At 46.7% G+C, this 23,480-nt stretch overlaps 1 protein-coding gene across 1 annotated transcript; it reads left to right on the top strand.

Annotated features, from left to right (window-relative positions):
• Positions 1-213: 213 nt before the first annotated feature.
• LOC114808664 (forkhead box protein F2-like) lies at positions 214-7,131 on the top strand. The gene is made up of 4 exons (XM_029056453.1): positions 214-333; positions 1,216-2,130; positions 2,233-2,521; positions 6,206-7,131. The coding sequence occupies exons 1-4, from the start codon at positions 214-216 to the stop codon at positions 6,361-6,363; spliced, it is 1,482 nt and encodes a 493-aa protein (XP_028912286.1). The 3' UTR covers positions 6,364-7,131.
• The last annotated feature ends 16,349 nt before the right edge of the window (positions 7,132-23,480 follow it).

Here is a 23,480-nt window from a genome sequence, read left to right as displayed (position 1 = left end):
CCTTTCCTCCAGATGCTCTGCTCGAATTTCTGCTGAGGAGATTACGCCGGCCCCCTTCATCCCAAATCTCTCCATCCTCTCCAAACCTCATCCATCCTCTGATGGAGAGACGACGCGAGGCCGCGCTCCAGGGAGAAAGGGACCGGGGCGGGGGGCGGGGGGGCGGCATGTTACCTTCAGAGTCTGTCATGCTGGAGGGTGGCAAGAACTAAAATGGGGCTGCTGGTCGGTGTGCGGGTATATTTTGGAGGTTACAGCTATGGAGGTCTGGCGGCCGGGGCGCCGCAGCACCTTCTGACCAGAAAGCCTAGAGGACAGAATCTCAGGGGAAAGGTTTCTGGTTTCTGAGGGGGAGGGGGGGGGGCGGCTGCGGCTGCTGCTGATTTCTTGGATGGATTCGGGGGGCTGAGGAAAAAGAAAAATATTTCAGAAACGGATAGACGGCAGGCTTTTCTTTGGCTGATGATACTTTAGGAGGAACTTTGAGGAGCTCTGCGCTTCTTCTATTTAAGGGATTAGGTGTCGGGGGAGGGGACGACGATAGAGAGAGATAGGTAGAGAGGGAAGAAGGGAAGGAAGGAAAGAGAGAAATCGAGGAAGGAGGGAGACAGGGAGGAGGGGGGCAGAGACCAGGTGGGCGGGGGGAATTCCGCTTGCAGCAAGGGAGAGCGAGCCCTCCCGGCGGCGGGGCAGAGTGTACAAGGGAAAAGGGAGGAGGAGGTGGGAAGGGTGGGGTGGGGGGAGAGAGAAAGGGAGAAGAGGGAGGGAGGGAGGGACTGGGGAAGGAAGAGAGAAGGAGCGAGCCAGAAGGCGTGCAGTGTCTTGGGTTGGGCGGTGGGCGCCGGTGGCGGTCGCGGCCGGGCGGCCGGGCTCGGTGGCTCGGGGCTGCGGAAGGCGGAGCGCAGCGGGCGGCGCGGAGGGTCCGCCGGGTCCGGGAGGGATGCGCCGGCCGCTGACGGCAGCCCCCCGCCGCCGCCGCCGCCGCCGCCGCCGCCGCCGGACCCCCGGAGGCCCTGAGGGGCCCGGCCGCGGCCGTCCAGGCTGCCCGGCTCGGCGGCGGGAGACGGGGCGCGCTCGGCCCCAGCCCGCGCCCTCCCTGCCCCCGCCCCCGCCCCTCCCCGCCCCCGCCCCCCGCTCCCTCCCCTCCGCCAGATGACCACCGCCAGCGGCCAGCAGCAGCAGCAGCAGCAGCAGCAGCAGCAGCCGCCGCCGCCGCCGCCGCCTCCGCGCCCGCCGCCCCCGCCGGCTCCTCCGCGCCGCCCTCGCAGCCCGGGTCCCGGGGCACTCCGCTCGGCCTTGATGAACCAGCCGCCCCTCTCCTCCTCGTCCTCGGCCTCGTCCTCCGCTGCCGCCCTGGAGGCCTCGTCCTCGTCCTCGTCCGCCTCCTCGTCCTCGTCCACCTCCTCCGCGCCCTCGTCCTCGTCCTCCTCGTCCAGCGCATCCTCCGCCTGCAAGGGGGCCGGCGGCGGGGGCGGGGGCGGGGGCAAGAAGGCCACCTCGGGGCTGCGGCGGCCCGAGAAGCCCCCCTACTCCTACATCGCCCTGATCGTCATGGCCATCCAGAGCTCGCCCAGCAAGCGGCTGACCCTCAGCGAGATCTACCAGTTCCTGCAGGCCCGCTTCCCCTTCTTCCGCGGCTCCTACCAAGGCTGGAAGAACTCGGTGCGCCACAACCTCTCGCTCAACGAGTGCTTCATCAAGCTGCCCAAGGGCCTCGGCCGCCCGGGCAAGGGCCACTACTGGACCATCGACCCGGCCAGCGAGTTCATGTTCGAGGAGGGCTCGTTCCGCCGCCGGCCCCGCGGCTTCAGGAGGAAGTGCCAGGCGCTGAAGCCCGTCTACCACCGCATGGTCAGCGGGCTGGGCTTCGGCGCCTCCCTGCTGCCGCAGCCCTTCGACTTCCAGCCGGCGCCCTCGGCCCCGCTCGGCTGCCCCGCCCAGGGAGGCTACGCGGGGCTCGACGTGATGCCCGGACCCTACGACGCCGGCGGCCCCGGACACCCGCACCACCACGCTCCGCACCACCACCACCACCACCACCACCACCACCACCACGTCCCGCACGCGTCCCCCAACCCGGGCTCCACCTACGTGGCCGGCTGCCCCGGGCCCGCCGCCGCCGCCGGGGGAGCCTCGGGGGCGCCGCCGGGGAGCGCCGGCGGAGGAGGGGGAGCGGGAGCGGGAGGAGCGGGAGCGGCAGCAGGAGGAGCGGGAGCGGGAGGAGCGGGAGAGGGAGCCGGCGGAGGAGGAGCCGGCGGAGGAGGGGGCGAGTACGGGCCGGACAGCAGCAGCAGTCCCGTGCCCTCGTCGCCGGCCCTGGCGAGCGCCATCGACTGCCACTCGCCCTACCCGAGCCCCGCGGCGCACTGGAGCTCGCCAGGCGCCTCCCCCTACCTCAAGCAGCCCCCCGCCCTGCCTCCCGGCGGCAACCCCCCCGCCCCCGCCGCCCTCCACTCCGGCATGGCCTCCTACTCCCTGGACCAGAGCTACCTGCACCAGAACGGCCGCGATGACCTCTCAGGTAACCCGCGGACCGGAGCCACCCGAGGCGGGACGTGGAGGTGGCAGCTGCCCGGCGGGAGGGGAGGGGAAGGGCCGCGGACCGGGTCCGGTCGGGGGCAGTCCGGGAGGGCCGCCGCTCTCCGTCCGGCGAGCTCCGCAGAGAGAAGCCCCGGCGGGCCGACCGAGCCAATGTCCAAGGGGAAGGAGGTCCGGGAGACGTGCGGGGGTCACGGGGAGGAGGGAAGAGTGGGGATGGGTCTCGTGTGAGAGAGTCTCTGGGTCTGTCTGGGCCTTCGTTCTCCCTGTGGTCTTCGTCGGTTGGCTTTGGGTCTGTCCCCAGAGCGCCTCGACCTAGTGGAAAGACCATGGGGCCTGGGAGTCGGAGGATCTGGATTCTAATTCCTGTTAGGCCTCTTGCCTGCCGTGTGAACCCGCTAATCGTTAGGAAGGCGACAGATTAAAGCGGATCTAATATGTCTATAGCCCGAGGAGTAAAATGTGTGGTCATATGTGCGCACTTTATCCTCTCTCTCTCCTGATTAGAAAATGCTTTTCTATATTAAAAAGTAGAGAGGGAGAGAGAGGGAAAGAGAGGGAGAGAGAAAGAGAGAGAGAAGATGGGAAGAATAAACAAGGCACAGAAATGGGTAAAAGATGTTGGGTCCTTTTACGGTGAAAGTTTTCAAATAGTCTCTTTAAATACAGGTCTCGGGGTTAACTAAATAGAGACAGTGTGAAAGGGACCACACCGAAGAGGGTTTTAGCCTGAATTAACCTTCAGAAGAGAGGGGTCTTGTTCGATTTTATGAAAATTTCAATAAGTAACAATTTAAAAAAAAAAATCCTTTCTGGGCACTTGTCAATCACTCCCTCCTAGCCCCTACCCCCTCCACACAGACACACAGACAGACACAGACACACACACACACCCCATCTTTCCCTTAGCCCCCGACATCCTCTTTCTCCAAGCTCATGTTGTCCCCTGCCAAACTCTTCGAATGACTTCCCTGGCCCAATCCGAACCTCCGACGCGCAGACCCCGAAGGGCAGTTTATAAGGAAAGGGGGGCGGCGGGGAGGTTAGTCTAACTGCCCTTTCAGCGAAGCCGGCCACAACCCTCCGCGAGACGGGAATCTCGACGCCCAAAAGAGAGAGAGGGGGTCCCGGGTGGTCCGGGTCACGCTGGGGAAGAGGAGGGAGGTTCCCCGCGGTCGCTTCTACCTGGGCGAGGGGTTAGGAGGGAGGACTGCCCGGCCGAGGAGACCTCATTCGCGGCTTGGACTTTCCCCCACCAGAGCGCCTTTTCCGTGGCCGTCGCCTCCTCTCCCCTAACGCCCCACCGTCCTTGCCTCCCTCCGACCTCCCCCTGCTCCGGATCGGCCTCTCCTGTCTCCCCGGAGTAGCTTCGAACTCTCCGGCGCCCCTGAGAACCGGGAAAGCCTGCTTTGCGCGTCCGAGGAGCGAGAGGCTTGGACGGAGAGGTCGGTCAGATGGACGCCGCCCTCCCCGGGCTTCCTCCGGGTTGCCCTGGGGCCGGGTCGGAGGTGCCGATGGCGACCACCTCCCTCCCCTCTCCCGCACTTCTCAGCATAGTCCAGACAGGATCCGCACAGGGTTCCGATAGGGACAAGGCAAAGCCGGCCAGACCTGAGTAGTCGTAATAATAATAATAAATGATAATGGTATTTGTTAAGCGCCAAGGCTTAAAAGTCTATAGGCCAAGACTTTTCTAAGCGCTGGGAGTAGATAAAAAGTAATCAGGTTATCCCCCGTGGGGCTCACAGTCTTAATCCCCATTTTACAGATGGGGTAACTGAGGCACAGTTAAGGCCAAGGTCATACTTCCATTCAATCATATTTATTGAGCGCTTACTGTGTACAGAACACAGTACTTAAACGCTCGGAAACTACAACTAAGCAATAAAGAGAGACAATCCCTGCCCACACCGCGTTTACAATCTAGAAGGTCACACAGCAGTTAAGTGGCGGAGCCGGGATTAGAACCCACTTCCTCTGACTCCCAAGCCCGTGCTCTTGCCCCTAAGGCACACTGCTTGAGGCAAGGCAACTGAACAACAGCTGCTACCACAGAGATTTAGAGCAGGCATCCGTCCCGCGTCCTCCCGCTCCCTGGGACCCCGGAGTGACACCAGATGTCAGCCCCACTTCTGCCCCATCCCTCATCCGGAACCCCCCGACTCCGAGCAGCACCAAACTGCGATTCGGAAATTTGGAAACCTGAGACTACAAAAGTGGTAAGTGACGTTTAGCGCCATGATATGAGTATTTCTTCACGCAAATTACCCGGGTAAATCACGGTGGCGTCGACTTGGGCCCGTGATTCCATTGTCCTTCTTCGCAGGCTTGCATGCGGGACTTCAGCCGGAGCGGTTTCCAGGAGACTAGAAAAATACCTTGTAAAATCCGGTTTCTTAAAAACGACTGAGCCTCCACAGGGCCCCCTGAGCAGTACGGGCCAAGAGCCTTCGAGTTTGGGGTGTAGTAGTACGGTGGCACCAGATATTGGGGTCCCAATCGCTTTCTCCCTGCCCTACAGACCTTGGACCGAAGAATAAGGGCAGGGAGATTAAAAACACAGAACTACATCTCCTATAGGCTTGCGGAAACATTTTTGACACATTATTAAACCGTGCTAACTGATTGAACGGGGCCATAATGCACTGGGAGGATTTATTGTCGTCATACCAACGGATTATTAGAAAAAACCAAGGCAATCCTCGGGAAGAGTGACTTTCAAATCTCTCGCCAAAGACTGAAGGGGAGGAAACCTGACTATAACGGGAAAAGGACAAAGCCAAAATTCTCTAGGATCCCGGTGGGATCCAGAGGATGATTTCCTCCCAGGTCTGGGGTGAGTAATAATAGGAAAACAAAGTGTCCAACTGATACCTCGAGGTCTGAAGAGTAACCGATGCCAATTGGTCAATTAATCCTATAGAGGATAGTGGATTAGAAAACATAATTCACTATAAATTTATCTCGTGATAAATTTAACATTTATTTTAAATTTCTCCTGTGATGAGTCTATCAGATACAGAACACTTCGATTCTTTATTCCTATAATCTTATTCACCTTGGTAAGTGCATGTATATAGGTTATCAAAAATATCATTTAACCAATCCCCCCAGTGTCTCTGAATTCTCAAAATCGCATATAAACAAATACACCCATATGCACATGCCTTCACAATGACCCTTGGAAATTTTAGTTTTCTTTCTGTATTTTTTTAATTGCAAACCATCACCCATGTCATCTTGTTTAAGTAGCAGATAAAGAATATCAGGCTCGCCTGCCCGGAGTTGTGCAACACGAGCTGCTAATTTATCTACAGCAGCAGCCTTCCTGGGCTAAGGGACAAAGGGACCACACACACACACACACACATATACAGAGAGACAGAGGTTTCTCCATAGAAATAGGATTGTGGAGAAAGCATTCAAATATCAAACAAATGTAGAGTCATCCCACAGGGCCTTCACTTCTTGTGGTGTGTGCATTGTAGATATATAGTCACTAGAAAAGAGGTTAGACATGAGTTTCCCTGTGCCTCCCTATAAAATGCCTTGGGATGTAGGTGTCGCCGCTCTTTTTGCTCTAGATCCATTCTAGGCCTTTGAATAGAGTCACAACCCGTCCCTTCCCATTCATTTCTAAACACACTTTCTTTGTCCCTTCTTTCAGTGGGCCTGCCCCGTTACCAGCACCACTCGTCCCCTGTGTGTGACAGGAAAGATTTCGTCCTCAACTTTAATGCCTTTCACCCTTCGGCCAGCGGATCTTATTATCACCATCACCACCATCAGAGTGTCTGCCAGGACATTAAACCTTGTGTCATGTGAATGCATGGAACAACGACTCATGGAAAGGACAATCTGGTAACTGTTTGGTCTGGCCGGTGTCAGAGTCGAGGCAAATTCACGAGGCAAAAAAGTCGAGGCAAAATGTAAGATGCACTCTACCAGCATGAATAGGATACAAGCCCCTAAGGAAGCGTTGTTTACTCTTGTTTTCTAGCAGTCCTCGCAGGGAATGTTTAGATACGGTGGAGAAGAGGAAGTCGAAGAGAAAAAGAGGGAAGAAGAGACAATTATTTCCCAATTAGGGAGTTTTAAAACTACCCAGATGAATAATAAAATCTGTAGGGTTGTATTTTTCATTGTCTTTAAGGATTTGGAGTCAGAGACGGGGATAGTCCGTTATTTTTCTATGAAACGTGAGTGGAAAAATAAAGCTCAACTAAGCACAAAGAATACAAGAAGCCCTGTTTTGTTGTTTGCTGTTGTTGCTGTTGCTGTTTCCGGGTTAATTCGGAGGGCTCTTTTGTTCTTTTCAAATATTATTTTTGGACAACAGTGTTAAAAAGAAAGTATTTAGAAATTTCATGTCTAGTTTAAGAAAGTCGATGTTCAGTATTATGACAATACAAAGTTTTTACAAGGTTGTTTTCTACCACCATATTTTTTAAAAAATATTTTAAATGAACTTCGTGTATACTCACACCCTATTGCTTGTACTTTTAAAGTGAGGAATATTTGCACTTATGTATACTTTTACAGTCTGCCAAAATATTTTGATGTACATTTTTTCAATAAAATGTATATTACGAATAATCGCTTTAGAGAGACATTCTGTCCCTCGGAACTCCCCCGGTTGGGGTTGGGGTTCCCCTTTCGCTAGCCGCGGCACTTCGAGAAGACTGGCATTGAAGGGGGTTGTGGTGGAGGGAGAGGGCTGGGGACCAGTGGTCTGGAGTTAATGGGTGGGGGAGGGTGGTGAAGGAAAAGGAGAGAGAGAGAGAAACTGAAATAAAGATTTTCAATCTTTCGTGTCTGACCACGGGACGGCGGGGAAAAGGGACTTAAACGGACCAGGTTTGTGAAGCAGAACCACAGCTTTTTCCTTTTCGTCTTTCCTTTTTTCTTTCTTTTTAAGATGTCAAACCTTGTTTACCATCCCAGCGGGCTTTTCCCCAGTCCACTTTCTAATCTCCAGGAGGAATGGTAACAAATACCACTTTGACCCTGGAGGGTCTGGCTCAGCCTTTTAGTTGGAATGGAAACCCCTCGCTCATGCTCAGGACCTCACCGAGCCCGCGGTCCGCGCTCTGGCTTTGGGTCACACGGGCCCTATCGGAGAGAAGCCCTGCGGAGATCCGACTTCATCCTCCCCTCTTCCCACCCCAACCCCTCCTGGAGCCCCCACTCCCTCCCTCCCGCTTATATGCAGATGCTCAGGTAGGGAGGGAGGCGGGAAATTCCAGCCACAGGAGGAAGAGGAGGAGGTAAAGGAGGAGAAGAATAAGGAGAAGAAAAAGAAGAGGAAGAGAAGAGTGAGGAGGAGAAGAAGAAGAAGAAACACGAGGAGGAGGAGGAGAAAAAGGCTCCTCATAGGAACCCAGAGACGAGGATGGGAAGCCTCCACCCCAAGGCCCCAATCACCTTGGCCGCGTCTCCCTCCGTCATGCGGGGCCCCCCAGGACCTTCCTCCACTGCGGGGACCACCCCGAGAAACGCACCCAGAGACGACCCCTCCTTTCCCCTGCAGTATCCCCACAACCTCCCTTTCTTTCCCTCGCTCCCCACGTCGTTAGCCGCTCTGCCAATCCACTCCTACCCATGCAGTCCAGGAGCAAAACCAATTTAGGTCAGGCCTCACGAAAAATACCTTGGGCTGACGGATTGCCCACATTCACCTAGTCTGTAGAAAGATACCCCGATCTTCCTCTAAGGAGCTACAGTCGGGGCCCTTTCGATCGTTTCCAAAAATTACTCACTTAATTTGAATCACCTTTTTTTTCCACCGTCATCTCCACTATCATATTTATTCTTCAACAAGAATCCGGATTTTGTGTGTGTGTGTGTGTTTTTTTTCTTATCGAGTCACTCCAGGGCCTGCTATAAATTATAAAGTCAGTTTCAGAGTTTGCTCCGACCACATGCTGTGTTTACATTCTTTCCGAGGCAGTCTGCATGGTCATAATTTATATCCCAAACACTTGAAAGTAACTTGTTTATACAGAGAATGACAGGACCTCAAAAACAAAAAAACTGAGCTTATTTCACTGACCACGTTGGACCAAGGTTTACAGTGTCCTCTAGTGGAAGGAGGGAGACCAGAAAATGCATTTCCGATTTCTTTGCTGAGTCCTTTAAAGGCGAGAATTCAACGGTTTTTATGAGTAGCGTCTTGTTATGTTCCGGTAATGTGGTGGTGACGGCTGTGGTCCGTTTTCTTTAGCAAAAGAGAATTACCAATGTTAGGAAACATTGCAGAGTGTGTGTGTGTGTGTGTGTCTTATAGAAACTCATTTATTGCCCAAGATTCCAAAATGGCAAATAAACAGCACTGTATTTCTGGAAATCATAAAATGATGAATGATCACCACCCTAATCTTTATTGCCATGTTTTTTAAAAAATAGATTAATTTCTATTGCTGCTCAATTCCTAACCAAAATGACTAAAATGAGACTGCCACTCTACACATTGCACTGCTTTGCTTGCTTAAACTTGTTTTCTGGAGTTTTGGTTTGAAAGGTTGGTTCCCCTCAGAAATCACAATTTCTATTAATGGAGGAAGAGGAAAGGGAATGAAAAGTGTGAGTTACTCATTTGATTGAGCACTGGGTCCATTTTATCTGGACAACACCTTCAGAGCCACTAGCAATTTCTGGAGATTGGATTTAATGTAATAATAAATAACCACAAGGTATAACCTATTCTCAAAACACGAAAACCTCTAACAATTTATGGAGACTGGATTTAATTAAATGGTAAACAACAACAAGGAATTACCTAGTCCTAAAACGTGAGATCCCAACTCCAAGGAATGAAATCCTTACTACAAGCCATAGAGGAAAGATGACAAGAGTTTCTAGCATGTTCAGTTTTCACACAGATCCTTTCAAGTAGCGTAAATCCTGGTATATGCCAGTATAAGTCCTGGCATAAGACGGTATAGGATTGTATTAATTTAATGAATTTAATTTAATGACATTCATTCTCAAAAAAGTTTAAATATAAAATTTTTCTAGATATAGGTGGGCATCAGCCACGAGTCTACAAATGATCTTAACAAATCAAGAAAACACATAGACCTAATTTAACTTTTTCTTAACACTTGTTCTCGACCCTCCCACTTCTGACCTCCTTGTTGATGCCTTTCTCCCTGCTTGGAACTCCCTTCTTTTTCAGATCCAACAGACCTCAGCTTCCATGTCTTCAAAGCCATTCTGATATTCACCTCCTCCAGGAGACTTTCCCCAGTCAATTTGTTTCTCCCTGAAGAGTCCTCCTCACTACTACCTCCGTAGTTTTCCATCCCCTCAACACTTGATAACTCAAAGCCACCCACAGTACTTTTGTACATATTAATTTGCCTAATCTAAAAGTACTCCTTGCAATCTGTTAATTATCTTATGTCTATCTCCCCCATTAGATTGCAAACTCCCTGTAGGTAGATATTGTATCTTCCACCTCTATTGTAGTCTCCCAAACGGGAGCACTCTGCACTCAATAAGTAATCAATAAGTTATATAGATTAATCGACAGAAAAATGTCATTCCAATAAAGATGTTACTTCAGGGGCCCTATTACGACAAGCAGGAAGTGTCAGAGTCAGAGTCATTCCCTGGGAAACTCAGAATTGAACACCCATCCACTTATTCAAAAAGCTGGAGGCTTTATTTTTAAGGTATAGGATTAAAAAGCAGAGATCAGGTCATTAAAGTTCTCCTCCTGTTTCAACAGTGAACCAGGATATGGCAATATCTGCCCTGCCAAAGGGAATCGGTGGGAAAAGCTACCAATTTTCACAAACGCAAGCATTTCAACTTCCAAAATGGGGTGTGGGAGGCGGGGGGTGAGTGAATATGGATGGTGGGGAGGACAGGATGTTAGAAAAATGGCCAGAGCACAGCATTATATGCCTCTATATGCCCATCTTTTAGATGGTGGTTTCTACATCTTTTAAGTGGCCAAGAAGTAAAGCGGTCAGAGAAATCTCGGGATTCTCTCTTTCATTATTTGAAACAGTTAGAATAGTGCTCTTCACAGAGTAGATTCTCAATAAATACACCAACCGTCCATCCCGACTCACTTTCCACCACTCCAGTGGAACAGATGAAAGCCACTACAGCTTGGCACCACCTCTGCAAAAAGCCTCAGGAAAGCTGTGGCTGCAGCTGTAACTCTGGACTCTGAAATCTGCTCCTCTAGACAAAATCCCACAAGCTGTGCTTTCTTCTTCAGGTTGTCTTAGTGTTTTATCACCTCTCCTTGAGTCCTTGTTGCCAGTCCCCCCTCTTCATTTTTATTTTTAGATTGTGAACCCTTACAGGGTCGGGGACAGGGACCATGTCTAATTCCCATCTGTGTATTCTCTCGTAATACTTAGTACAGTACTTTGCATAGGGTAAGCATTTAATAAATATTATTTCCTCTACTACTACCAAGTTGTTATTTATGGCATTAAGTGCAAATCCAACCAGATGGCATCCTCCCGTAACCTCAATGGCATCTTCCTGTAACCTCACTGAGAAAGCCCTCATTTGTTGCTTGGGAAGATGATCCATAGCAAGAAGCAGAATTCAACGGTTCCCACCTCTTGCTGGACTATTCGAATCATCATTGCCATCATCATCAATGGTATGTTATTATTATTATTTTTGTACTTAAGTGCTTATTACGTGCCAAGCACTGTTCTAAACACTGGAACAGATACAAGCTAATCAGGCTGGACGCTGTCCCTCTCCCGCATTGCTCAAAAGCTTAATCCCCATTTTACAGATGAGGTAACTGAGGCCCAGAAAAGTGAAGTGACGTGTCCAAGGTCACACAGAAAACACGTGGTGGAGCCAGGATTAGAACCCATGACCTTCTGACTCCCAGGCCTGTGCTCTATCCACTAAGCAATTCCTCTTCTGCTTTACTGAGTGCTTACTGTGTTTCGAGCACTGTACTAAGGGGTTGGGGAGTACAATACAACTGAGTTTGTAGACACACTCCCTGCCCAGTGAGGTTGAATGCCAGCAGAGCCTCTCCCTTGGGAGAGCTTGGATCCATGGGAATTAATATGGGAATTAAGGCTGTGAGACCCATGTGGAACATGGATTGTGTCCAACCTGATCATCTCGTAACTACCTCACCCTTTGGTACAGTGCTTGGCACGTAGTAAGTAATTAGAAAATACCTTAGAAAATAAACATCATCGCCTGCTACTCTAATTTATTCCTCTCCCTATTCCTTTTCAGCTCCCCCAGCCTTAACGCCACAATAGCCCTCTGAGGCAGGTTACTAGAAGAGAGCTCATCTCCTCTCATCTCATCCGCAGACTGATCCCCCTTTCTCTCTGCTCCTCTTCTCCTCTCCGTTCCCCCCAACTCTCTGCTCTTCCCCCTTCCCCTCCGGTCAGCATAGTGCATACTTGTATATATTATTACCCTATTTATTTTGTTAATGACGTGTATATCTCTGATTCTATTTATCTTGCTCATGATGTTTTGTTTTGTTCCATTTTGCTTTGCTGTCTGTCTCCCCCGTTTAGATTGGGAGCCTGTTATTGGGCAGGGATTTTCTCTGTCTGTTGCCGAATTGTACATCCCAAGTGCTTAGTACAGTGTTCTGCAAACAGTAAGTACTCAATAAATACTATTGAATGAATGAATGAAATAAAAGTTATGTGATTCAAAATTCTATGAAGGAAGCTTTCTTCCACTTCAGAGACTGCAAGTAGGGTCTCTGAGATGAGTCAAATGGACAGTTAGTCTGGAAGGGAACTATGTAGGTTCAGGACTATTTTTTATAGACATCCAACCAGTCCTGTTACTAAAAGACCAATGGGAACTGAGGCCAGGACTGATACCTAGCAAGAAGAGAGTTGACTAGACAGTAAACTCATTGGGTGCAGGGAATATCTGTTTATAGATGTATTGTTCTCTCCCAAGTGCTTAGTACAGTGCTCTGTGCACAGTAAGTGCTCAAAAAGTAGGATTGAATGACTAACTATAAATATGGGGAGGGGGTAGAGTAAGGAGGCCCATCGTTGGTTACTTCAGTGTATTCATTTCCATTCTCAATGGAATTCAGGCCCAAATTCATTTTTTCCAAGGAGCAAGTGGCTTTTAATAACTGAAAACACAGCTTTCTCACAATAAAAACCCTGTCACTTTACTCGTCTTCCTTCCCTTCCATCCCATTCACCATCCCATGTGTGTATGGACCTGCCCATGCTAAGCTCTGGACTTTGAAACCATTTTGCAGAAATAAAGTATAATTATAATGTCACTCTCCTGTTGTCCAGACTGAGATGTTAAGCCTGCAGGAGAGTACCGGGCTCTGATTCCATGTAAATTGCCTTAACTGCTGGTGGTGATCCCTGTTCCTTTAGAAAAAGACCACACCCAGTACTGAGTTCCTGGACTCATATCTTCACTCTAACGCAGAAACTGGTTTCAACCCAAATAGTTCCCTTCCCCTGAACTTGATAAAAGCTGACTTTCCAGAGATGCCCTTGAATATTGCCAGAGGTTTGAGTAAATGAATTGGAGTTGACTGTGGAATACACCGCTAAATATGATCTTCCGCCAGAAGAAATTCTATGGCCTAAAACTTTAACAATCATAGCTGTTTAAAACATCAGTTTTACACAACTAACTTGAAATGATCTTGTCTGTTCCTGCATTTCTCTCCCTTTCTTTCTTTCTTTCTTTCTTTCTTTCTTTCTTTCATTCTTTCTTTCTTTCTTTCTTTCTTTCTCTCTCTTTTCCTTCCTCTAATCCTAGAAAAACAACCACTTTTAAATTAAAGTGTTATTTTTGTTTTTAAAGACCAAAAGAGCCTACGGGAATAAATTGGAAACATAATGCAGAGTTTTCCGAGAAATGAATAGTGCTTCTTCAAGGAGCACTGTGAAAATGCATTGTTATTATTTACATAAGCTATTTTATAATCGTCTGGCAGTTCAGTCTAGTAGTAAGATCCCAGTGAGCTTTGATTTTTTAACCTCTGAACGCAGGATGTCCCCATTGAAACGATAAGAAAGGAACATGGCTTTAGTGGGCAGGCTTGATTCAAATTCCTTTTGGATGACCTTTACTTTCCAGAGGGCACAGCGGTTGAAACTACAGATTTCTAAATTTAGATGACCATCTGATGAGATTAACTCTTAGACATCCATAGACTGCCCCTCATATCTTAAATTTGTCCAACACATCTCTGCGGGGCTTGAAGTACTGAATTAGCTTAATCCAACTCATCTTTATATATCTATAAATTATATATATTAATATCTATCTCCTCCTCTAGACGGCAAGCTTATTGTGGGCAGAGAACATGTATACCAACTCTGCCTATTGTACTCTCCCAAGTGCTTGGTTCAGTACACTGGACACAGTAAGTGCTCAATAAATACCACTGACTGAATGACAGTCATACCATCCCAAGAGATCCACAGGGGGTGGGTGTTATCTGTCCCCATTTTGGGGGATGAGGAAGCCCAGATAAGTCAAAAAATTCATCCAAAGTTGCAGAGCAAGGTAGTAGTCGAGTTGGAAAGAGAATCCTGGGCTCTTCATACCTCGGCTTTCTGCATTAGACAACTCTGTCCTTTTTACATAGAATTTGCCTGTAAACCTAAACTAAGGCTTCAACTCCAGAAAACTGTTCTTTCCTTCCTACACCTCCTTTCCATATTACTGAAGGATAACTATCTTGCGTTCCAAGCTTGACTTCTTTAAGCAAAGAACTGTGTGCTCTGCTCACACTGAGCACTCAGTACGATTGAATGAATGAACTTTGGTAAGAAGAATGTACAATTACCTGCGTCCCCAGGGTAGGCAAGTACCCCCTGACTCTTATAAATACCTGAACAACCCGAGAAAGCTGTGCTTCCATAGTTGATGCTTCACTCCCATGATGCTACATGCCTCATCCGTTGCTCAGAGGCCATGAGAAATGGGGATCAGAAATGACTGTCCAGAAGGAAAGGAGTTCGGACGCATGGATCTGTGGAGAGAGAGTTAGGTTTTGCTTTGCAACGCTTTTTTGTACTCTCAGAAGTGTGAAAAGGCAAAATTTTGGACTGGGGATTGGGAGAGTGGAACTGGAATTCAGCTTCACTTAATTACCTAATGATGACATCAAACTCATTTGCAGGAGGCAGACTTTGAGTCCCTCTCTGCGGATCTCTGATCTGGTTTTTAACACCCCAGTGTGCAATATTTGGTCCATAAGTGTGAGGTCATAATGATTATTAGCAGCAATTAATCATTTAGCATCTACTGAATACCAAACTCCTGCTCTACAACCTCAGGGCTCCAAATGAACACTGAGATCCTCCTCAAAGGAAATTTGTTGATGGGGAATGAGAATCCACAATATCTAATTTATATAAATCATTAATCATTATATAAATGTTCACTCAATTGTGCTCTACCACCCCTCCCCCAGAGGGGATACAGTTCTACCATATAAGGAAGCTTGGGAGGCCATGGAAACACAGGAGAAGGCCACAGTAACAGATCCTAATAGTTTCTCATAAGGTCTTGGATAAGGATCAACTGTTCTACAATTTGGCACATGGCATATTGAAACAGGATCCAGGGTGAGTCATCCCGCCGGCTGTGTTAACAATTTACTCTGCTTCATGTGAAAGTGGGACATTTCCAGGTCCCAGTCATTTGTTTATTAGGAAGGCTATAGGGAAGGCAAATTCACTGGCTGACTGTGCTGAATTGCAATCTCTGCTCCCCTCCAAATGCCAATCACCCACCAAAGGCATCCTCATGCCAAGCAAAGAAGAGATGAAAGCAGCAGAAATCTACAGGGGTCCCAGATAGCGTCTCATTGCAGGAAGAAAACACTGGGAAGTGTACTTTCAATGACTGTAAGGATGAGGGATACTTGGTACCATTCATACTTGGAAAGCACTTAGTACTCTCCTCACAGTAAATGCTCAACTGATTGAATGAAATAAAGCCTCTGAGTAACGATTGTTAGATTTCGGGAGTATGAGGAAGAATTTGCTGCTAAGATTTAGAAAGGATGCCAGTCCTAATTCCCCCAGTGGGGTCATCTTTCCTAAGGAACACAGATTGCAAGTGACCTCCAGAACCAGGTTTACGCATAGGTTCTATGGAGATCATCATCACCTCTAGACTGTAAAGTCATCTCTAGATTTTCTCAACTCTCATTTCCCACTCCCTTTTGGGTCTCCCTTGCACTTGAATTTGCACCCCTCAACACTTTCCTCAACAACACTCAAACATATCAACAGTTTATGGGCAAGGAACAGATTTAGATCTGTTAAACTGTATTTTCCCAAGCACAAAGGCAATGTCCTGTACATAGTAAGCACTAAATAAATAAGATTGATTTTTGCATTTGACTAAAGTATTCTCAGGAATACTTTAAGTGAAAAACTCAAGGAAAGAAAAGCATAAAGACATGATTAAGGGATCACTTTGTTGTTATAGAACTGCAGGTTGGCAGTGGGTTGTGCTGGAAATAAATTTTTCAATTTTGCCTTTGTTTGCCAGTTAAATTTTCAACCTTTTGGCTTCATGCTCTCAGCAGAGATTCTTTTGCAAGACTATTTGTATGATTTAGACTCTAATAAAGGTTGAGTCATTAATGAGTGATTTTTGCTGTAGGAAAAGCCAAGCCCAGGTTTAAAAAGTTCACGCACATAGGCAGAATTTCGTAGGCCAGAGCCAAGCTCAGAATGTGGCTCTTAAGGGCAATTTTCTTGGCCTATCATTGGTCCTAGGAGAGAGGGATGGAATCACAAAGCATCCGGCTCAGAGCTGAAAAGGATTTGTGTGCAATATTTTTGTTTCCAGAATGCCTTCATCCCCAGAAATAAGTAGAAGAAGAGCAAGAGGAGAAAGAAGGAGAAGCTTGAGGAAGACAACGGCCATAAACTCTGAAGATTACAGAGGAGATGATGGAGAGGACAGCTCTGGTGGATGGGTGAGTGAACAAGGAACCAGAACCCTCAGCCCATGGAGAGACTGGGCCAAAGGTGATGAGTGGTGAGTCCGAAGCAGATAGGATTGCTGCCTTAAGGATGTGGCCCGGTGAGGATGAAGGACAGGATTGGGATTCTGAAAGGTATTGAGTCTTGGGTTTGTGGCATTTCCACTCCTGAGGGACTCAGAGCGCTAGGCTCATGTTGATATGCAGTTATGTCTTTGAGGTGTGTGTTTGTGTGTGGTGGTGAGGGTTGGGGGTGGGGGGAACACGGGGTGTAGACAATCTGCTTGCGATCATTCTCTCCACAACTCCTTTTTTTTGTCCCTGCCCCTTGGAAGTCATTGCCTCTTGAACCCACAGGTCACCTGTAAAAATGTATCTTGAACAAAGTGGCTCAGGGCTTTGACTTCTTCATATTGAAAATGGAGACATTGCTTCTTTCCATTTGTCTCCTAGGGTTATTAGTTGATTCCTTTCAATGGTGTTGGAACAGAGTGGGTGAAGAGAATTGCTATTCATTCTCTGACTGGCAGAGTTTTGCTTGAAGGGGATTCTTGGGAACTTTTGGAATCCTATGGTAAAAAGTAAGCTAAACATGGATGCTTCCTACAAAGAGGAAAACTTAAGAGTTTAGTGGGCAAAAGTTGTGTAAAGAAAACCACACGTTCCACTTTATAGGTCAGTTGATTTCCTCCACCGAGGTACCTTTAACTTCTGGCTCAGATGTGCCAATATATCAATGCTACAATCCATCAGCAAAGCAGTATCCAGAGGGAAAAGCTTTTATTCTAATGCAGTTCTGTTAACTCCCCCAAAATTAGTAGTTCAAATCAAATGTAGTAACTCATTTGGAGACGTCATTACTTTTTGAAGTCTATGCATATATTTAATTGCTTGCTTTCTCCCCCAACAAATACCCTCCTTTGCCTAAAGAAATAAGCTTCACAGGAACTTGAATGTGGCCATACTACCACAGTAACTTTATTGATAATTCTTTTTCCAGATGAACATATTTTTCAACTCAAAGCTGAGGGAGAATGAGATTAAGTACTTACTCTGTGTATTTAGCCCAAGTGATTAGATGAAAAAGTTTCCCTGCAGAGAGAATTGTGTTGCTGTTCACTAGTGTGATTATATCAAGTGGGAGTAAAAACCTCCTCTCTTTACTCCTTATACTGTGATTCCAATTAAAGGTCAATGTCGGGACACAGATGGATTGACCTGACCAAGGTAAACTGCCAAAGCCAAATTTCCCTACAGCATTTCTATTAGATATACTGAATTTGCAAGCAAATCCCCTTGGCATACTCGCTGTTTGCACTTACTGGTTAAATACAGATTTGGAAGAGAGCAGAATAAACCTTTACTGAAAATGTAATCAGGCTGCTCCTGATAAAGCCATCACCACTATAATAAACAAGCTCTGTTTAAGTCCTGTAGGCAGTGTGAAACTTAAGTTCGTCATGAACATTCACTTTCAAAGCAGAAGATAGCATCTTTTTTTGAGAGAGGGGGCTGCACCTTTAGTACTGGATCATCTCAGGAGCCAGAATTATTTAACATAAATTTCCAGACAACAAGTGATCTCCCTACCTCTCCTTCAGAGGTTGGGACTTTCCTTTTTCTATAATAAATGGGGTATTTGGAGATCAGCCATTACTGGAAAGGGTTCCTCAGAGTTGGTTAAGGAGAGAGAGCTTCGGGCTGAGGGTCAGGAGACCTAGGTTCTAGTCTTAAGACCCCCCTTCTTAAAAACCTCCAGTGGTTGCCTATCAACCTTTGCACAAAACAAAAACTTTTCACTCTAGGCTTCAAAGGCTCTCCATCACCTTGCCCCTTCCTACCTCTCCTCCCCTCTCTCTTTCTACTGCCCACCCCGCATGCTGCGCTCCTTTGCCGCCCACCTCCTCACCGTCCCCCGTCTCGCCTATCCTTCTGTCGATCCCTGGGCCACGTCCTTCTGTGGTCCTGCAATGCCCTCCCTTCTCACCTCCGAGAAACTAATTCTTTCCCCCCCTTCAAAACCCTACTTAAAGCTCACCTCCTCCAAGAGGCGTTCCCAGACTGAACTCCCCTTTCCCCTGTTCCCTCTACCCCCCACCTTCACCTCTCTGCAGCTAAACCTTCTTCTCTCCCTTTCCCTCTGCTCCCGTCCCATCCCCTCAGGACTGTACTCATCCACTCAACTGTATATATCTTCATTACCTTATTTATTTTGTTAATGAGATGCACATCACCCTGATTCTATTTATTTGCTATTGTTTTAATGAGATGTTCTTCCTCCTGATTCTATTTATTGCCATTGTTCTTGTCTGTCTGTCTCCCCCGACTAGACTGTAAGCCCGTCAAACGGCAGGGACTGTCTCTATCTGTTACCAATTTGTACTTTCCAAGCGCTTAATACAGTGCTCTACACATAGTAAGCGCTCAATAAATACTATGGAATGAATGAATGAACATAACCACTCACTGCCTCAGTTTCCTGTAAAATGGGAATAAGATAGTTGTGAGCCCCATGAGGCTTAATGTCTAATTCTGTTGTGCTGTGCTCTCCCAAGAGCTTAGTAGAGTGCTCTGCACATAGTAAGCGCTCAGTGAATAGGATTGATTAGAGGGATTAGAATTCAGATGGTTTCCACCGTACATAGACCTTAAAGCTTTAAAGAACAGAACCAGAATCTGGTTGGGATAAACCAGATAGGGAATGAAAGGTTCAGATAATATAACTGTAGAGGTCTGCTCTGCTCTTCCCAGAAGGAACCCACATTCTGCATGAACTGATTTTATTGTTTCTATAGAAAATCAAGATATTGAATTGTCAGTCTTAAACATTCTACCTCTTAGCAACCATGAGAATAAGTGTGGGGAGGGAGCAGAAGACGAGAAACTGAAGATTTAAAGGCCCTCAGGATTCTGGGGTGTCCAGACCACAAGCACTAACATGGTGAGAGATGTAAACTGAGTACCAGCTGAGCATACTCCAGCCTGGATGTGAAAGTCCCAGAATTTAAAATGAGTGAGAGCAGCTGGAAATTTGGAAATTTGGCCGGTCAGTGTATCCAAGAGAGTTCCAACCCTGGGACATTTGTATATTTTTCTAAATGTGACTGGCCAGCCTACAAGCCTGACTACCACAGCTGAATAAGGGCATATGTCAGTCTATTATAGGTAGCTCATTCTTAATGTGATATAAGCCATATTGCCCCCAGTGCCCAATTCAATTTCAGAGGTAAATTAGGCCCACTTCACTAGAGCACCAACCTTAAGAAGTAAGACACAAAATGATTCCCAAGAAGAATGAAAGAGTGAATGCATCTGCCTAAATGGCTAACTAATACTAGTGAGTGACTTCAGAGGAAGTTAGAACTTCATACCTTGCAAATCAAAGAATTGAAATGTGTGACAGACATTTAAAAAGTGTATTTGGAGATGCAAAATCCAAAAAATCCAAAAAAAGATGATCCTGGGGGAATTTCCAGGTTCACAAAGGCATGACAATGTCTGGGTGTAGGGGCCGGGGAAGTATTCAGTTTTTTAAAATCGTATTTATTAAGCAGTTACTACGTGTCAAACACTGTTCTAAGTGATTGGTTAGATTGGACACAGTCTCTGTCCTGCATGGGGTTCACAGTCTAAGTAGGAGGGAGAACATGAGAACTGAGACACAGAAAAGTTAAGTGATTTGCCCAAGGTCACACAGAAAGCATTTGGCACAGCCAGAAGTAGAACCCAAGTCCTCTGACCTCGAGGCCCATGCTTTTTCCATTAGGCCATGCAGTTCTCTCTCCTACTTGGAGTGTGAGCCCTGTGTGGGTCCTGATGATCTTATATTTAACCCAGTGTTTAGTACAAATACCACAAGTTATTATTGTTTGACAAGAAAAAAAATCCATCAGTGGTATTTACTGAACACTTACCATGTAAACAACGCTGTACTAAGTACTTGGGAGAGTGCAATATCATTTTAGTGCTATATATCAAAGCACAATAACATTTTAATGATATATTTCAATATCTGTCTTCTCCATTAGGTTGTAAGATCCTCACCCTTACAGTAAGTGCTTAACAAATACTATTATTATTATTATTATTATGAGAGTAGGGAGAGTATAAAAAGTCACTTCACTTCTCTGTGCCTCAGTTACCTCATCTGTAAAATGGGGATTAACTGTGAGCCTCACATGGGACAACCTGATGACCCTGTATCTACTCCAGAGCTTAGAACAGTGCACTGCACATAGTAAGCGCTAAACAAATACCAACATTATTAAATAAGATTTTAATAGGGCTTTGAAGATGAGGACTGTGATGGTCTGTTGGATACAAAAGGAGAGGGAGTTCCATACATGAAGGAGCAAAGGGCTGATCGCAAGAGAGATGAGATCAAGGCATATTAAGTAGGTTGTGTTAGAGGAGTTAAGGTTGTGGGCCGGGTTATAGTGGGAGATGAATTAGGGAGAGGAAGTGCCTTGGAGCCGATGGTGAGGAGTCTCTGAGTTGGAGATGAATGGGAAAAGTTTCTGAGGCATGGAGAGACATGCAGAGAATTATTTTTTAGAAAAGGAAGATGAAGGGATTTGAAAAAAATGGCAATTTATCATTATCTCTTGAGAACATAAAACAACTGACAGCCTGAATCTAACTTTGGCCCATTGCAGAGTGTTGTTCTCTCTGGGGAAGAACTAGTTATTCAAAGCAAGAGTGTCGTGGTGAAATGGAGAGGCCCAGTGGAACAACTTAAGCTTTTGGAGGGTGGGAGGATGATGGGAGAATTTTGTTCCTTTGAAAGAGAAGGGCTGAAAGGATTGCTTTGAGGCAACTCCTTAATGAAAGGTACCCTGCCAGGCTCTGCTAATGAACCTCATGCCTAATCTACAACACCCCTTACAGTGTGGCCAACTGCCTGAATTTGCTGGTGGTTTTCCTGCTATGTACAAACCAGACCTGGGCAAGGCTGCCAAACTCATTTTCGCTGGTGAGGATCAAGGCTGGGATCTGAATCCAAGTCTCCAAGGGTGAAAGGTTAGTGCACCATGGCACAGCATTAATCTAATTAATGCCAATAATTTATAATTATTATAAATATGAGTTCATCAATGGAACACTCTGTTCTAGGTTCATGCTCTGTGCAGGCAAGAACAGTGTCTAGGGTAACAGCACATCAGGCTCACAAGAGAGCAATTTTAATTGGTCGTTAGAAAAGCTAGATGAGAGTCCACTTTCCCCTAGCAGCATCCCAGCAGACTGGACTGTTCCACTCACTGAATCAGCTTCATAGTCACATGGTGCTAAATGAGGATTAATTTAAATTACATCTGTGGATTGATGCCAAACTCAATTGACTTGCTTTTTGTCATGCTCACATCTCGTTGTTACTGCATCTGTTCTACCCCTAGGTAGATACAGACACAGATACACACACAGATACGACTGAAATGAGGCAGAGAAGTTGACAAACCTGTTCATGAGTTCTGAGGGTTGATCTTTCAACAAAGAAAGACAAAAAAAGACATTTCCTATTCTCTTCCTACTGGACCTGTCTATTGTCCAAACTTTTCTTGCTCTTCCATCTTGGAAACTCACTGGAGCCAATAGTAGAACTACATGAAACAGTCTAGTCTGGATTAACAAGGGTAGAAGCGAAAAGTAAAGATGGGGAAAGAGGTATTATATCTAGGTCAGTTTTTCTCAGAAATCAAGACTTAAATTAGGGATTCAGATTTTGCAGCAGAATAGAGCCACCTAGCTGGGGAAAAAGAAGGGCTTACTGTAGTGGCTACCACTTTTTTTTTAAATGATATTAAGCTCTTACTTTGTGCCAGGCACCGTACTAAATGTTGGAGTAGATACAAGCTAATCAGGTTGGACAAAGTCCATGTCCCACAGGGGGCTCTCATTCTTATTCCCCATTTTGCAGATGAGGAAACTGGACCACAGAGAAGTTAAGTGACTTGTCCAAGGTCACACAGCAGACAAGTGGTAAAGCCAGGATTAGAACCCAGGTCCATTTGACCTTTAGGCCTGTACTCTATCCACTGGGCCATGCTGCTTCTCAGAACAGCTTAGGTCACTTCTGGAAACAACTAGAAAGGAATGACCCAGCAAGAGAAACTACTACTGAGAAACTGACACACCAAGTCTGGCGGTATTATCTGACGACCCCTGAGACATCTAGCTATTACACTCAGATGTCTGAAACTGCAACCATCCTGCCAACACAGCCGGTATGAAAAGCAGAATTAGCAAGCCCTCTGCTAAACAGGGCACTCAAAATGAATAAAATTGGAAACTAGACCAGGTTCTGAATGGGAGCCATATAGAAGCTGAGAAGGACTACTTCCCCAGATAAAATGAAGGCCAGCAACTAATATTTTGTCAATGGTATTCATTCAGTCATATTTATTGAGCACTTACTGTGTGCAGAGAACTGTACTAAGTGCTTGGAAAATACAGTTTCGCAACAGAGACTATCCCTACCCAACAATGAGTGCTTATCACTTGCAGAACACTGTACTAAGTGTTTCGGGGTGTACGATAACAATAGGGTTGGAAGACGTGATCCCTGATCTCAAGGAGCATACAGTCTAGTGGGACTTGAAAATTCCCTGGTGCCGAATTGTACCTTCCAAGTGCTCGGCAAATAGTAGGTGCTCAATAAATATGATTGAATGAATGAATGAAAAGGATTGCAAGAGAAGATTCACATTGAAACCCCAGCACTTAGTACAGCATTTGGGCCATGGACTGTGTCCAATCTAATTATCTTATGTCTACACTAGCACTTAGACCTATGCCTGGAACGTAGTGAACTCTTAACAAAGAACATTGTTCCAAATGGTTCAACCTCTTCCAGTTTGGGATAGCCACATGTCCAAGATCAGGGAACCAAGGAGAAATGAATGGAGACCAAGGAATGGAGACTCCCCAGGCCCTGGAGTTGCTTTTTTTGAAGGTTACTATATTTTGTAATGATAATAATGTTAATGTT

Source organism: Ornithorhynchus anatinus, chromosome Y2, assembly GCF_004115215.2.
Source record: "Ornithorhynchus anatinus isolate Pmale09 chromosome Y2, mOrnAna1.pri.v4, whole genome shotgun sequence".
NCBI classification, from domain to species: Eukaryota; Metazoa; Chordata; class Mammalia; order Monotremata; family Ornithorhynchidae; genus Ornithorhynchus; species Ornithorhynchus anatinus.
The sequence above is the reverse complement of the archived record's forward strand: the minus strand, read 5'-3'. Positions and strand labels throughout refer to the sequence as shown.

Excerpts from the sequence above, each read along its gene's own strand:
- LOC114808664 (XM_029056453.1), top strand. The coding sequence starts at position 214 with ATGGGGCTGCTGGTCGGTGTGCGGGTATATTTTGGAGGTTACAGCTAT. Across the intron at positions 2,131-2,232 it reads CCGCCGCCGCCGCCGGGGGA|GGAGCCGGCGGAGGAGGAGC; the intron begins GCCTCGGGGGCG and ends GGAGCGGGAGAG. Across the intron at positions 2,522-6,205 it reads CGGCCGCGATGACCTCTCAG|TGGGCCTGCCCCGTTACCAG; the intron begins GTAACCCGCGGA and ends CCCTTCTTTCAG.